The sequence below is a fragment of the Coenobita brevimanus genome, chromosome 14, assembly GCF_032717465.1.
Source record: "Coenobita brevimanus isolate Jiangsu-jjx chromosome 14, ASM3271746v2, whole genome shotgun sequence".
In the NCBI taxonomy this organism is placed as follows: domain Eukaryota; kingdom Metazoa; phylum Arthropoda; class Malacostraca; order Decapoda; family Coenobitidae; genus Coenobita; species Coenobita brevimanus.
Genome location: NC_136967.1, coordinates 9,065,181 through 9,079,385, shown reverse-complemented (window position 1 = coordinate 9,079,385; position 14,205 = coordinate 9,065,181). Strand labels below are relative to the sequence as shown.

Here is a 14,205-nt window from a genome sequence, read left to right as displayed (position 1 = left end):
GGTGTCAACTAGGCTGGTAAACCAAAATTTCATCTCTCTCTCTCTCTCTCTCTCTCTCTCTCTCTCTCTCTCTCAAAAACGATAACGATAACACCTGCCTTAGGTTATTGCTTGCTAGGTAGAGGAGCCCATGGTCATACTAAGCATAATCTGAACATATTCCTAAATCCACGTCCCACTCTACATCATATTTTTCTCTTGTTTACGAATTCCATAATGAAGATGATGGTGATGATGATGATGATGATGATGATGATGATGATGATGATGAAGATGTTGATGATGTCCCATATTTACACATAAGTATGGGATGAGGTAAATGTGTTGCTGTATATTTTAATTGGTTTACAAAATCCTACATCGCAACTCAACTAAGGCAAACCAATCGCACTCTTCACCACCATCATCATCGTCATCATCATCACCCATATTCCCATCACAACTCACCACTTGGGCACGTATTCGGGGTCGGTGCAGGTCAGACTGGCCGGATCGAAGGCGGAATAATCCCCGCAGTGACCCAGTCGTGGCTTGCCGTCCACGCAGAAGATGTAGCGGCCGCATTCACCTATGGCGTAGCGGGGGAAGGGCAGGAACTTGGCGGCAGGATCCTTGGAGTCGACGTAATCAGGGCATTTGAAGCCAACGATGTCTGGAAAGGTGGGAAGGTGTATTAGTAATGTTCTCTCTCTCTCTCTCTCTCTCACTTGAATCCAGGGATGTCTTTTCCATGTTATTCTTGCCATCTCCTGAGGATTATATTATGCTTAGGATAGACTCTGAAATGCAGGTGTCACATACAACTTTATTAAACTTCTTCAGTACGAGCGATCTTTATTAAGTTGAAGAAAATCATCTGTTAGGGGAAAGATGTAAATTAAAATGTGCGTCATTAGGATTCAGGAGGTTAAGTAAACTAGGATAATATGTACGGTAAGGTTTTAGAGGAACAGCGTCAGGCAGGATGAAGACGAGAGGAGATGGTGAGAGAGGTGATGTGAGACTGAAAGAGATTGAGGGAGGTAAAAAGAGACAGAGGGAGAGAGGTAGGAGAAAGGAGAAAGGGTGCTGAGAGAGGAACACTACCGTAGATGCTGTGAGTAGAGAAGAGGGTAGGATTTTACTAAGAGGGCGTTGAGGGCAAAGGATATACTGAAAGAGGAGCTGATAAGAGGTGGAGAGAGAAGACGAAAAGAACGTAGTAAGAAAGACAGAGGATGAGGTGAAGTAGGAAGAAGGAAGAAAGATGCCGGGATAAGGAGGGTGCCCATGTAGTAAGGGAGGGTGTATATAAGAGGGTAATGAGGAGCAAGGAGAGGATGAAAGAGGGGGCGATACGAAAAGAAGGGAGAGGTGGAAAGTGGTATTAGGGGTGATTGAAGATGAAGGATAAACTACGCAGAGGTTGTAAGTGAAAAAGGAAGGGAGGATGTTCATGAGAGAGTGATAGGAAGCAGAAACAATGGAAGAGGAAATACTAAGAGTTGCGGGGTGACGGTAAGGTGATGTAAGACGAGACAGAAGAGGCACTGAAAGAGAATGGAACCATACTTACTGTGAGTGGAAAGGATGGGAGGGCATTGATAGGAGGGTAATGAGAAGAGAATTAAAAAAAAAAAAAAAAAAAAAAACTGAGGAACGGCAATGTAGGGGAGGGGCAGTGAAAGATAGAAGAGGTGCTGTGAGTGGAAAGGAAGGGAGGGCAATGACAGACGGGCTATGCAGAGAACAGAATAAAAGGCAAATAGACGGAGGATGAGGAGAAGATGGTAAAGGCAGAAGTGGTGCTGGGAGAAGAAAAAGTATGTTTTATTTAGATTCTGAGATGGAAGAGAAAGACTATACGTAGAATATGTCAGTGAAAAAAGATGGGATTTATAGGAAATTAATAAGGAATACAGAGACAGTGTGAAGTGAAGTCAGGATCGTGGAAAACAGAATATCTGAGAGAAAAAAGATGGTGATGAAAATTAGCAGTTAATGGAGGAGACGAGATCGGAAAGTAAACAAATGTAGTTCAGAAGGATGTGACTTATCTTTATGATATTTGCCTATATTCCATTTCAGGTAATTAAATTATTTAGTGGCATAAATGATCATATACCCTATTCTTCCATTCCATACAAATGCAGTCTTTTCAGCTGATGCCATTATTTCACTTGAGCTAATGTTGTTCTTGTCTTAATATATATCTGAAAAGCTGTGAGTTGTAAAGAGGAAAAAATCTTTGAAGCTGTCTTGGCTACTGCAGGACTAAAAGAAGACTGTATCCATGGTTTATTCTAAAGAATAATTAATCAGTCATAAGAACCGTGGGATAATGGCACTCCCAGAAAAAAAATCGGCAGTTTATAACCCATCAATTTCTAAAATTACTTTCATTTAAGCAAGGTCTTTAAATATCAGTCCCAATAAATACCTGGGGGCAGTTCATAACAGCAAAAATATTGACTGAGACAGTTGGATTTCTCGGACATAAGAAAAACTATATGATGTTAGCCTGAATAAACCTCTAAGGGGAGTCCATCCTAGCTGAGTTTGTTTTAATTGTGCGAGATTGTTTTTAATATCTGAGCAGCTAGGTTTCCTCCCATCTAAGAAGCAAAATGGCCTGGTGTTAGTTTGAATAACTAGTCCACTGCGCCTAAAGGGTTAAGTAGAAATATATATACATTAACACTTTGACGGTAACGATACCTCTCAGCTGAGCAAAATGATTTCGTGTTAGCTTAGCTTGCATGATATATCTGGGCGAGTCCAAACAGCTCCCTGTCTTTCCAAGTGTTTATACTGTTTTAGTCTCCCTCTGTTATATTTAGTATCCTTCTTTCATCACGTCCTTTATCTAATCTCATCTTTTATCTTTTCATTCCCCCCTTAATGTCTGCATCCCTTTCTGGTCTTATCTATTCCTGTTCTTCCTTCCTTCTACTTGGTATATTTCCTTCCCCTTTCCTTCTTTCCATTCCATAGTCTTCCTTCTGTTCATTCCCCATCCTTTCTTTATTCAGGTCCTAATTTTCTTTTAATTTCACAGCTAATACTCTCTCAGTTTTCTATCATTTCTCCTTTCCTTCCTACCTACTATTCTCCATCCCTCCTTCCTTCCGCTTCTTATTATTTCTTTCCCCATCCTTTGCCTGATCTCCCTCTTTCCATCAATTATTTGTGATAATTTTTTTCCTTTTATCCTTCCTCTTTCCTTCCCTCAATTTCCTATCCGTCCTTCATTTCACTCTCAGTCCTTTCGTTTTACCTCATTCCGTCCATCGATTCTCTATCCTCTGTCCTTCTATCCTTCCTTCCTACCTCTCCCCCTCCCCATCTTCATTCCTTCCTCCTACCTTCCATCCCTTTTTCATTTCTATTTCTTCCGTTCCTTATTCTTCCTGTCTTTCATTTCATTTTCCCTCTTGCTCTGTCCTGGTTTTCCCTATTTCTATTTCCATTTTTCCCCGTGCCTTGCACATACCTTCCTCGCATTCGATAGTTCCGTTTCTTTTTCTTGCCTTTCCTCTCCCATCTACATTTCCATTTTCTTTCTCTTCCATTCTTTACACAATAATTTATCTCCTCTTGTTATGCACCGTCTCTTTCTCTACCAACGCTTCTTTTTGTGTTATATATTTCTTTACAGTGTCACTTCCAATGGGCTTCCTTCCTTCCTTCCATTATTTCCCCTTTCTCTTTTGTTTTTCACAGACTTTCTCATTCCTAGTTTTAGTCTTGCTCTTTCTTCTTTTCTCTCTCCATTTCTGTCCCTCAATTCCCTGTCTGTCCTATCCCCCTAGCCTTTCCCTCAGGTCCTTATCCATTCTTCTTTTCATTACTGTTCTTCCTTATCACTTTCCATAACCTATTTTTCATTTCCCTTTCATTATCTCTGTATATTGTTATTACTTCTATATTCTATTATTTTATTTTCAGTTAGTAACACATTAACAATTTTCGTACCTTAGTTTAAATTAAATAATGAAAATTATTTTATTCTTTTGTTGCTGCACAAACCATAGCATCTTAATTTCTAAAACAAAATATATGTATACTACTACTTCTACTACTACAACAACAACTACTACTACATGAAAAATAATAAACATTGTATATTAAATAATAACGAATTAAGCTGCTGGTCATATGTTTATTTCTTGGCGTAGATTTGTCGTCTCTGCCTCGAATGGTGAGCTGTAACCAGTGATTAACATTAGAATACGATGCTAGTCACGAAGAAGTGCTGTGGGAAGGAGATAGAGCCGTATGTTGTCTTATTCTACCACTGAGGTACGGGAAATAAGCAGCAAAAAAAAAGATGAAAGTTTCCGCCAGATTAAGGTAAAGGAACTATAATGCAAGTGAAGAATCTAGCTCTATGGTACACCTGGCTGATCGTCACAGGAAACCACTGATCTAACTTCATCCTCTACATCCTACATCTTTATCCTCTTTCTTCATTGTCTATCTTCATCATCTAACTTCATCATCTTCATCTAACTTCATTCTCTACATTCTCTAACTTCATATTCTTTATTCCCTAACTTCATCACCTTCATCCTCTAAGTTCATTCTCATTCATTCTCTACATCTTTAAATTTATCCTCTACATCCTCCATCTAGTCCTCTGCTTCTCCCATCATTCTGTCTTGTCCCGTCCATCCCCATTCTGTCTTACCTTCTACATCCTCCCTCTATCTTCACCCTTTATAGTTATCCCTCATGCCCTCTGTCATAATCCCTTATCTTCAACCTCTATCATTTTGTTGCCCTCGGGAACGTATTATCCTCTACATTTTTCTTGTTTCTCTTCATGCCCTATCACCTGTACCCTTCATCTTGATCCTCTCTTCATCCTCCATCTTTGTATTACCTTCAGGAACGCAGTGCTTCCTAAGGTCTAGCCAGTTGCATAAATGTCTTCTTGTCTTTTCAGTCTCATTCTTTTATTTCTCAAATACACTGTATATTTTTTTATCCTGTGAATTCTCTGCCTCTCTCCTCTAACTTCATCTACTGTTAATTACCTTCAGGAACGCAGTACTCCAAAAGGTCGGGCCAGTTGCATGAGTGTGTCCTCTCGTCAAAGGCTAGGCCGGGAATGCAGGGCTCGTCCAGGGGCTCACCGTACTTGCATTTGGTGTAGTAGGTCTCGCATGGACCGTTCGAGAACAGACCGAAGGAGAACTTGCAGATGCCGCGGCCCTCCAGGGGAACCACTGCGGATGGAGCAAAAGTTAGCTGGGTAGGTGGGACAGTTAAGGAGACCAGAAGAACCATACACTCCTAACTGGGTGGTTGAGCGTTAAAATTAATGCAAGATCAAGGTGACCGTGAACAAGGACAGTAATGATCCTGAACAGCTGATAGCATTCCTAGGTAGGTAATTATAATTTGAACGAAAATATATACACACTACAGTTCCTAGTATGCTCACAACTGGAATATATTTATTTTAGTTCTGGTCACCACATAACAAGCATGGGAAAACTACGGGGCGCTGGGGACTATGACTAAAATTATACATACACTGAAGAAAAGAACCATGTGCTGAACATCCTAAAGAATAAAATAATTTTAGCCTATCAAAGCAACACCATAATTATAGAGATCTAATCCTATTGCGTAACCCAAAGGACATAACAGTAACTGATAAATGCTGTATAGTGTGACTGGCAAAATTATATCGACGTTAGACGTAATAGGTTATAAAATGAGTGGCAAAAGTTGCCTGTCAAATGCAGGAAAAATTGTTTGCCTCAACAGGACTGTAAACACAATGAAAAAATTGCCGTTCAGTTTACTATGGTGTGATTCAGTACTAATTTTAAAAACTTGCCCTATAGGCTATTACTCCTTTAAAATCTACAGCTGAACATGTTAATAAAGGAACAGCAAAAAAAAATCATTAAGACTGTACGAGTTGCATTAAGAACTCAGTATCGTTATGTACTCAGCCTTATGAGTTTCATTCATTTGGTCCGGGTGTTAATCGGCTGCGTTGTTGTACTTGATAAGTACGTTTTGTAACTTATTACTTTTATTAATAAGTGAAGTATATCCTCAAATAATTAAATATTAAATGAAACATGGAAATTTTATTTGAACTGTAACATCGCCGAGACTGCAGAGTGTCGGAACAGCCAAAAAGGAAAGGGTTTGTTTACTTTGTGCGTGTCAGTCGGATCTCTAGTTAATACCTGCCATCCCATAATTACGATGCTCCCTGGGATGGGATACGATTCTGAAGATCTTCACGGAGACTGGGTAAGTATTGATAACCATCTTATTAATATTTATGGTGAAATATCAATGGTGCATAAACAAACTGCGTCATCGTAAGTACTGCTTGTCCAAAAATATGGATGTTTTGGTTGACTGCCTTCCTTCATCCGCATCAACGACTTTCACCTTCATTTCAGAAAAATCATAGCTGTATAGCTGGAAAGCAATTGGGTGTGCTGAAGCCGATTATGTTCTGGTTAGACTGGATAAAACTGCTCATTGTTTTAGTCATGCGTTCCGTTGCAGAAATACTGATATCTTATGCTGTAAGCTTCTTAAGTATTCATTTTTTGATTACGTTTCATTTTGTTAGTTTATGATAGGAATATGTTTGGCATTTCGTAGTTATGGATATACTGGACTGAAACAACGAAATATACAGCTGATCCACATTGTTATAATGACTTGATTGAAATGGTATGTACAGATTCATACCTTAGTTGGGGACTAACAGACATGCACATAGCATTTTGTGTGTCTTACTCATAAATTTTCCACAAGCTTGTCTGGATGTAGAAAGAACATAAATATATTCAGTGTGTTCTCCCTCGATTTTTTATGCAGTAGGCCTAATCTGGAACTAATTTTGTGATCACTTTAGGGTAACTGGTTGAATAGAGTATCTGGAGCAATAGAGATTAACTTACTGTATGTTTGTTTAACTGTGTAGGAGGCGAAGAGAGAGAGAGAGAGAGAGAGAGAGAGAGAGAGAGAGAGAGAGAGAGAGAGAGAGAGAGAGAGAGTGTCATGTTAATAGAGGTATGAGAGTCAATCATTGTTTCTTTAAGACTTGCTATTGTTCTCGTGGCCATGATGAGAATGCAGCTTTGTGTGTCGAGGCTGAGTGTGTGTGTGTGTGTGTGTGTGTGTGTGTGTGTGTGTGTGTGTGAGAGAGAGAGAGAGAGAGAGAGAGATACTATCTACATCACCAAGTAAAACAGTCACAACGCGAAGATATGCGCTTTAATTTTAGTAAAGCATTTTTTAACGAAGATAAGCACTAATATACCGTAGTTTTGTACCTACACATTATTGCACCTTCAGCTGTATGAACGACCTCACCGACTCCTCGTCGCCACATTTAGTTTTAGCACTTTTTTTTCCTTAAAACTGTAATACCGAAAAATTTGAAGTGCTGTGGAAGATGAGAAGAAAATACACTCCATTTCCCGAGCAATAAGGTCTACAACAACACTTATATGAACACTTAAAACAACCAGTCGTTGAACAATAGCTGGAACACCAAGAACAAGAAAATCTTAGGAAGGTATATCGAAATGCAGTCTCACCGACCATTGTTTGACGGACATCTGCATCATTTAGAATAGGTGTTGTAATTAATTTACGTGCTCCACGTTACTCGCTGCAACACGGTAGCACAGGAAATTAGGAGAATGGTACATCATTCATTCCAATCAATCTCTCAGCTGTCATATGTAGACTGTTGGTTTGCAAAATTCACTCATGTATTCTCTCAACTGCCCTAGTTAATGGTCTACACAAAGCAGTTTTAATCAAGATATTAGAAAAGAAAATCAAGGAGGAACACTCTGTACGGTAAACCATAAAGTAACCTCAACCTAAGGCTCGCCGTCATCATGGCCCTCAGACTTACTCTCAAATTGACGTCCTTCGCAATTGACGGCCCAGTGGTAGTTGCAGTGGTTGTAGACGTCGCCGCGGCCATCAAAGAGCAGCCCATTCTCGCAGGTTTCCTCAGTCAGGGTCCCATTGGCGCACTTGTAGAAGGCGTGGCAGTCGCTGGGGTGAGGGTAGACCTGGAGGCCGTAGCTCTCTGGGCACGTCGAGATGGCGGGGTACTTCGGGTAGTTGGGTACTGGCTCCTTCTTTCCTCCCTGGGGGACGGCACTGACTGTTGGGTGGAAAGCAGGGATGGTTAGACATTGAGAGAGAGAGAGAGAGAGAGAGAGAGAGGGAGAGAGAGGGAGGGAGGGGGAGGACTCCTGTGTGATGGTCATGTTCATGAATAACTGGCGGAATTCAAGCAACGTCGGAGACATTTCAACTACTCTCACTTCTGCTTTGTTATGTTAGTTGTGGTGCTTAGGAAAGTAAGTAGTTACTGCGAGGGATGTAGCCCCATTAGGCACGTACTGGTAATAAAGACTGCAAAAACACAACAGCTGTACTTAGTTGTTAGGACGTGATGTGGTACAGTAATATGTAATTGCTTGTACTACAGTAACGTATGTGGTACACGTAGAGCAATTTTTCTGTCTCCTTTTGTTTTCCACTCATGCATTATCCATTGGAGTATATGTTATAAGGTACAGTATTAAGTAGCTAGTTGTTTGTGGTGCGGCTATATGATTAGATGTAGCCTACAGTTAGATATCTCATTCCAGATCTGATTTTGTTCCCGTCTGTGTTGTTTTACCCATCAGTCCATACAAAAACCTTTCTGTTTTGTGACGGCAGGATAAACCCCTGAAAACTTGTGACGTCTTATAAATTTTAGTCATGCTGCTTCAGTCGATATTGTTTAGCTTAGATCCTTAGAAAAGGCTTGGTACTGAATGGGGTTAGTGAAGGCTGTCCCTATCTACCGGTATGTATTCCTGTTTGAAAAGTCCACCAAAGGAGTAAAATCGTCTGGAGGTAGAAAGATAACAGAAAGTCACCAGATTCAGGGAGTTAAAATTTTTCTCTAGACCTGTGCTTCCCTAGAGAGCAAGAAATTACTCATTGGGCGAGACAGGTGGTGAGTGGTCAGCCTTGAGTACAGTTGCGGGCGGCGATCCATTTACAGGTCTGGGGTTCCGAGCTAATGAGACGAGATATCAACCTTTCAGAATTACTAATTGAGTAAGATTTATTAAGATTTCGGTATCGTAGGCTTTGACAATTTGGAGACAGCTTAATTCCTTCCTTTCGAGTATGTAATTTGTCTTATACCCTTGCTACTCCCTGTTCCCCGAAATAAGGATGGTGGACTGCAAGAGAAGCGCAGCTTTAACCTATGTCCATCGGGTTCACATCCAAGTGTACCTGGGACCACAACCACAACAACAAATCTTGCTACCTTCGTACGATTTCATTCAGCATAGGGGAGACTTGTAGCGAAAAGATCAGTGAAAGCAATATCTAACACATTCATTTCGAATATTCTCCCTGAGGGTGGGAAAAATTCTCTGATAGGTAGAATAAAAATAAACTTTATTCATGCTATCCCCGGACGATTATATTTAGCTCAGTAGAGAATTTTCTAACAATTATGGTAAGATAATATATTAATTAATCCTTTCAGTATAAGAGGTTTCCCATAACTTTAATAAAATCGTCTAAAGAAAGGAAAGAAAAAAAGGTTACTAATGTCGAGGTGTAAAGGTTAGTGAGTATTTATTGCGCTCCAATCGGATTGAGCCGGTGAAGGTTTATATCCCAGGGGTGGTTGGGGTTGATTGCTCATGTAATGCCACTCAGGGATGAGTGAGGCTGGTCACTCTCATCTTAAATGTCAGGACCAACTGCATAGCCCCGGGCTCCTACGCTCCTCATGGGGCAGTGTAGGATGGGATGATGGATGGATGAAAGGAATTTATGACTGCAGCTGAGCTTTTCCCTGCCAGGTGTGTGTGAGGGGGAGGATGCTGGTGAGGAAGGGGAGAGGGGTGTGAGAGGCCATCTGTTTGTTGTGGAGGGATGGAGTTGGGGGGGGGGAGTGTAATAGGGATGGGATAATTGAAGAGAAGGAGGTAGGAGAATGGGACCCGGTGCTTTAAGAAAACGGGGGAAACGAGCATAAAACACACACACACACACACACACACACACACACACACACACACACACACACACACACACACACACACACACACACACACACACACACACACACACACACACACACACACACACACACACACACACACGTGGGGTGGGGGAGAAGGCAGTGGTGGTGAAAGGTTAAGGAGGGAAGTTGTGATTCAACTTAGGAAGGAGCATTCGTGCATGTGGTATTACAGACAGTCTTCATCAACCCTTTTACTGAAATGGCATCATATTCAGTTTAACTTTACTGCCGACAGACGATTTTGCCCATATCAAATAGAACCATTTGTGCTGACAGTAGTAGGCTTGCAAATTATCTGTTACCAGTAGCATAGCCAGACCTCCATAACTGAAGGGGGGGGGGGGAGTTGGGACCAAGCCCTATTGGGGGTGGGGGCATTGCTACACAGTGTGCACACAAGTATGACATGGAAAGGAGAGGGCAGTGGCGGGAAAGGTCTGTCTTCGGGGCCGGGTCCCCCAGGGCCCCACATGGCTACACCACTGCCTATGACACGTTCAGTACTATATTTATTTATTATATCCCATTCGAACCCAGTGTCCTCAGTATAGGACGGAACTGGGCATTTTCAAAGTTTTCTAAAGAAGGGAACCCCCGGATAGGGACCTATGAGCTTCGCGACTATGAGCCGACAGGCGGAGGGCGGTACGCCTAGCACCCTTCCAGCAAAATCCCTCGCCCAGGCATTCCGGGACCCAATGGGTTAAATATATCCTTACTGCCGTCACATGATTTTAATCAGCATAAATAGACCCGCTAAGGGTACTAAATACTCATTTTACTATATCTAAAAAAGAAGTCCTATAAAAAGAGTACAGAGCTTTAGTATTATCTTATTGTGTTTCTGAGCAACGGAAAATAAGCATGCAACATTAGGAAAATCTTCGGCAAGTTATTAAAGTGAACCAACTATACTTTCAGTGAATTTTAATAACTTTCACAACGATGGCATCAATTTCACATACGCTCCTGACGATTCTGTTCAATTCAGGGGTTAAGAATGTTTGCCAAGTGTACCCTCCTCCTTCCTTACTTCCTTTCGTATTTGCCACTTGGTCAAGGACGGAATATATAAACAGGCGTACCTATATCAGGGGTCTACGTTGGCCACCGGTAGAGGGTATATGGGGGAGGGTGGTGTGTTTCAGGAGAGCATTGATCATTACTGAGGAAGACCAAGAGTAAGTGGATATCTGTTGGTCTTGGTCGTACTTTAATGGATGCAACGTCAGGCAGTAGACAGATGAGGGCTAGATAGAAAATTAACTGACTGTCATATAACTGTACATCATTAGAGTGCGGGATATACCTGGAATCGAACGTATGTTGATGGATTCATAAAGAGTTACACATATAGACAGATGGAAAGATATACAGATGATAGATAAACTCGCAGTTTCAACACTGGATTGGGAAATATGGCTAAAATCAGATATACAACCGCGGTTGAGTGTGAGTTTATGATGAGAACGTCCGAAATTGCTGCAGGCTTAGTTCTGGAGGCCTTGTGGTGACAGAAAGTGATGGAGAAGATGATGGTGGAGAAACGCTAATGATACAATGGATGGGTAGGTACCGTATGAGAAGTGGAGTGGTAATGGAGAGGGTGGTGGTGGTAGATAATGGCGAAAACAGTGATATTTGTGTTAACTGAGAGTAAATTACAGTGAGTAAGCAGACGACGGCGAAAATACCTAGTAAATATTGGTTGGGAGTGAATGTGTGGGGAGTGTGGCAAAGATAGTGGTGGGTGTGAGTATGAAGGTTATGCGGTAATGGAAAATGATCGAAAAGAAAAGGAGGGAAAAAACTCTGATGATAGAACTGAGTGGTGACTATTGTGATTATCGTAATGCTGGGTGGGATGAGTGATGGGATGAATTATGTAGAAAAAAGTTGTTTAAGTCGTGGTAAGTGAAGGAAGGAAGGATCGCTGGTGAAAGAAAATGACTAAAGAATATGATGAATGTTGGAGTACTGACGAATGGGAAAGTGATGAATAATGATACAACTAGTAAATAGGCCTATATTTCATTTTAAATTAAGTTAAAGGTTAAGTGATGGCAAATAAACGAACGAAATGGTCTTGTAATGGGAATGATTGATGAATATGATGAATGTTGAAGTGCTGGGATATTGAATAATGATGGAAGTAGCGAGTAAATGTATATTGTGTGTTAACGTAATAGTTTTGTGTACTGGAACTGGCGCGAAAGGGGAGAAGTAAGTCTGGCAATAGAAATGAATGATGAATATGATAGAGCCGTGATAAGCTTAGCAGGTAAAAGATAGTGGAAGTCTGAGTAAATGTTTAAATGTTCCTTGTGAGTCAATTTTAAGAGTACCGTATGTAGTGGGACTGACAACTGCAGGACGAGAAAGAAATCTAGCGGAAGGAGTGAATGATGAGTATGATGAATAATGTATTGAGGGAATTAAATGAAATCAGCTGAGGTACCAAGGGTAAAAGTAACAAATACAGCTTTGTACTGATTTTTTTTTTTTAAGATACCGTAATTTTTTATGGAAGTAACTTTTAGTCGTATTGGTTTCTCCAAAACTTAAGATATGAGGCGGTAACAATAATAAACAGTGGTAGCAATGCTAAAATGTTAAATGCATCACCGTACCGAAAAGAGTCAAAGTTGTGTGGTTGTGGCAAGCTAAAGATAAAATGATGTACAGGTAATTGGAAACTTGCGATTGATTTAGTGGTGATATGATAAAAGATCTGACGACTACGGAATAGTATGGCGAGTGCTTGTTATCATGTTTGCTGAAGGGAAATGGTTAGAGAAAAATTGTATAATATGCTGGTTTGTCCGTGTTCTCGTTCGTATCTCAAATATTCTTATTGAAAACATAATCAGACTCGCCCCCCTTTTTTTTTTTCTGTTTCCTTTTGTATTTTGCAAAAACTTAACGGTAAATAAATCATAATGGCTTTCCTTTTACTTTGCATTCGATCGTAGACCACAAAACCTCTTGGGTAAGAGAATATATATATATATATATATATATATATATATATATATATATATACCTAGGCTGCTTCCCCCAAGGAAAGGGAGGTACACACATATTTGTAATGCTCCTCCTTTATCAACATTTAGATAAGATAAAGTACGGTACCCCCCCAGTGTTCGAAATACAAAGGAGGTTTTATAAAATCATAATTTGGCCCTGACTTTTGGTATATGGATGCCATAGATTTTATTTACACCTTTCAGCATTTATTCTGTTCACGGTTATACCCATTTACAACAGACTTTAGATGAAAGCAGCTAAAGTTTTTTTATCTGTTGTGTTCAGGACCAGGGAAAATAAAGAGAGGGTAGTGTTGCTGTCGTATGTGAGATTGTATGCCGTCCCGAGATGGAAAATAATTAAGGAAAAACAAATATTTACATCTACCGGTGTTAGAATAGACAGAATGAGCCAGTGGTAGGAGGATGGATGGTGGCAGAAAAAGTGATTAGATGAATGTAATACAGTGAACTAGGGCTGAGTGAGTGCAAGCAGCTGCCGCCGCACCAGCCAGAGATGGCGATTGCACGACTCTCAAGGCCTCCCACAGGTGAAGAACCACTTTCACTGCAGCACACCCCGCCCCACCTCTCACAACACCAACCCACCTCATACTGCCACCACCTCGCCCTCACATCACCTCACACTGCTTCGATCCCACCCTCACCCTGAGTCACTCCATACCCTAGCATTGTCATTCATCCTTCCTCTCACCCTACTCAACCTCACACTACGACTTACCCGTCCTCTGCTCATATTGCTTCGACCCCGCCATCACATTGAGTTACGCGCTACCCTCACACTAGCACCCACCCTTCCTCTCACTGCTATCCCACACTCATTGTCTCCCACCCCGTCCTATACCATACCGCTCACCTAACCTTTAGAATAGCCTACTTCCCACCCTCCTGCTACCACTATCCTTTTTCACATTGCCTTCTATTCTCCCTCATATTGACCATAACTCATCCTCACCTTGCCACCCATCCCACCGTCACACTACAGTAGGCGACCTCCCACCCTTACACTGCCATCCATCTCGTATAGCATCTATTTTTCACCATACGATTCCAGTTTCACCATTGCAC

General features: G+C 41.1%; 1 protein-coding gene across 1 annotated transcript in view; it reads right to left on the bottom strand.

Annotated features, from left to right (window-relative positions):
* Positions 1–14,205, bottom strand: part of LOC145418999 (protein obstructor-E-like) — a 33,938-nt gene that overhangs the window by 1,964 nt on the left and 17,769 nt on the right. Inside the window, exons 2-4 of the mRNA XM_080287253.1 lie at positions 7,892–8,149; positions 5,019–5,210; positions 448–652 (exon numbers count right to left, since the gene is read on the bottom strand). Coding sequence (XP_080143379.1) covers positions 448–652; positions 5,019–5,210; positions 7,892–8,149 — 655 coding nt within the window. The remainder of the gene's footprint in view (positions 1–447; positions 653–5,018; positions 5,211–7,891; positions 8,150–14,205) is intronic.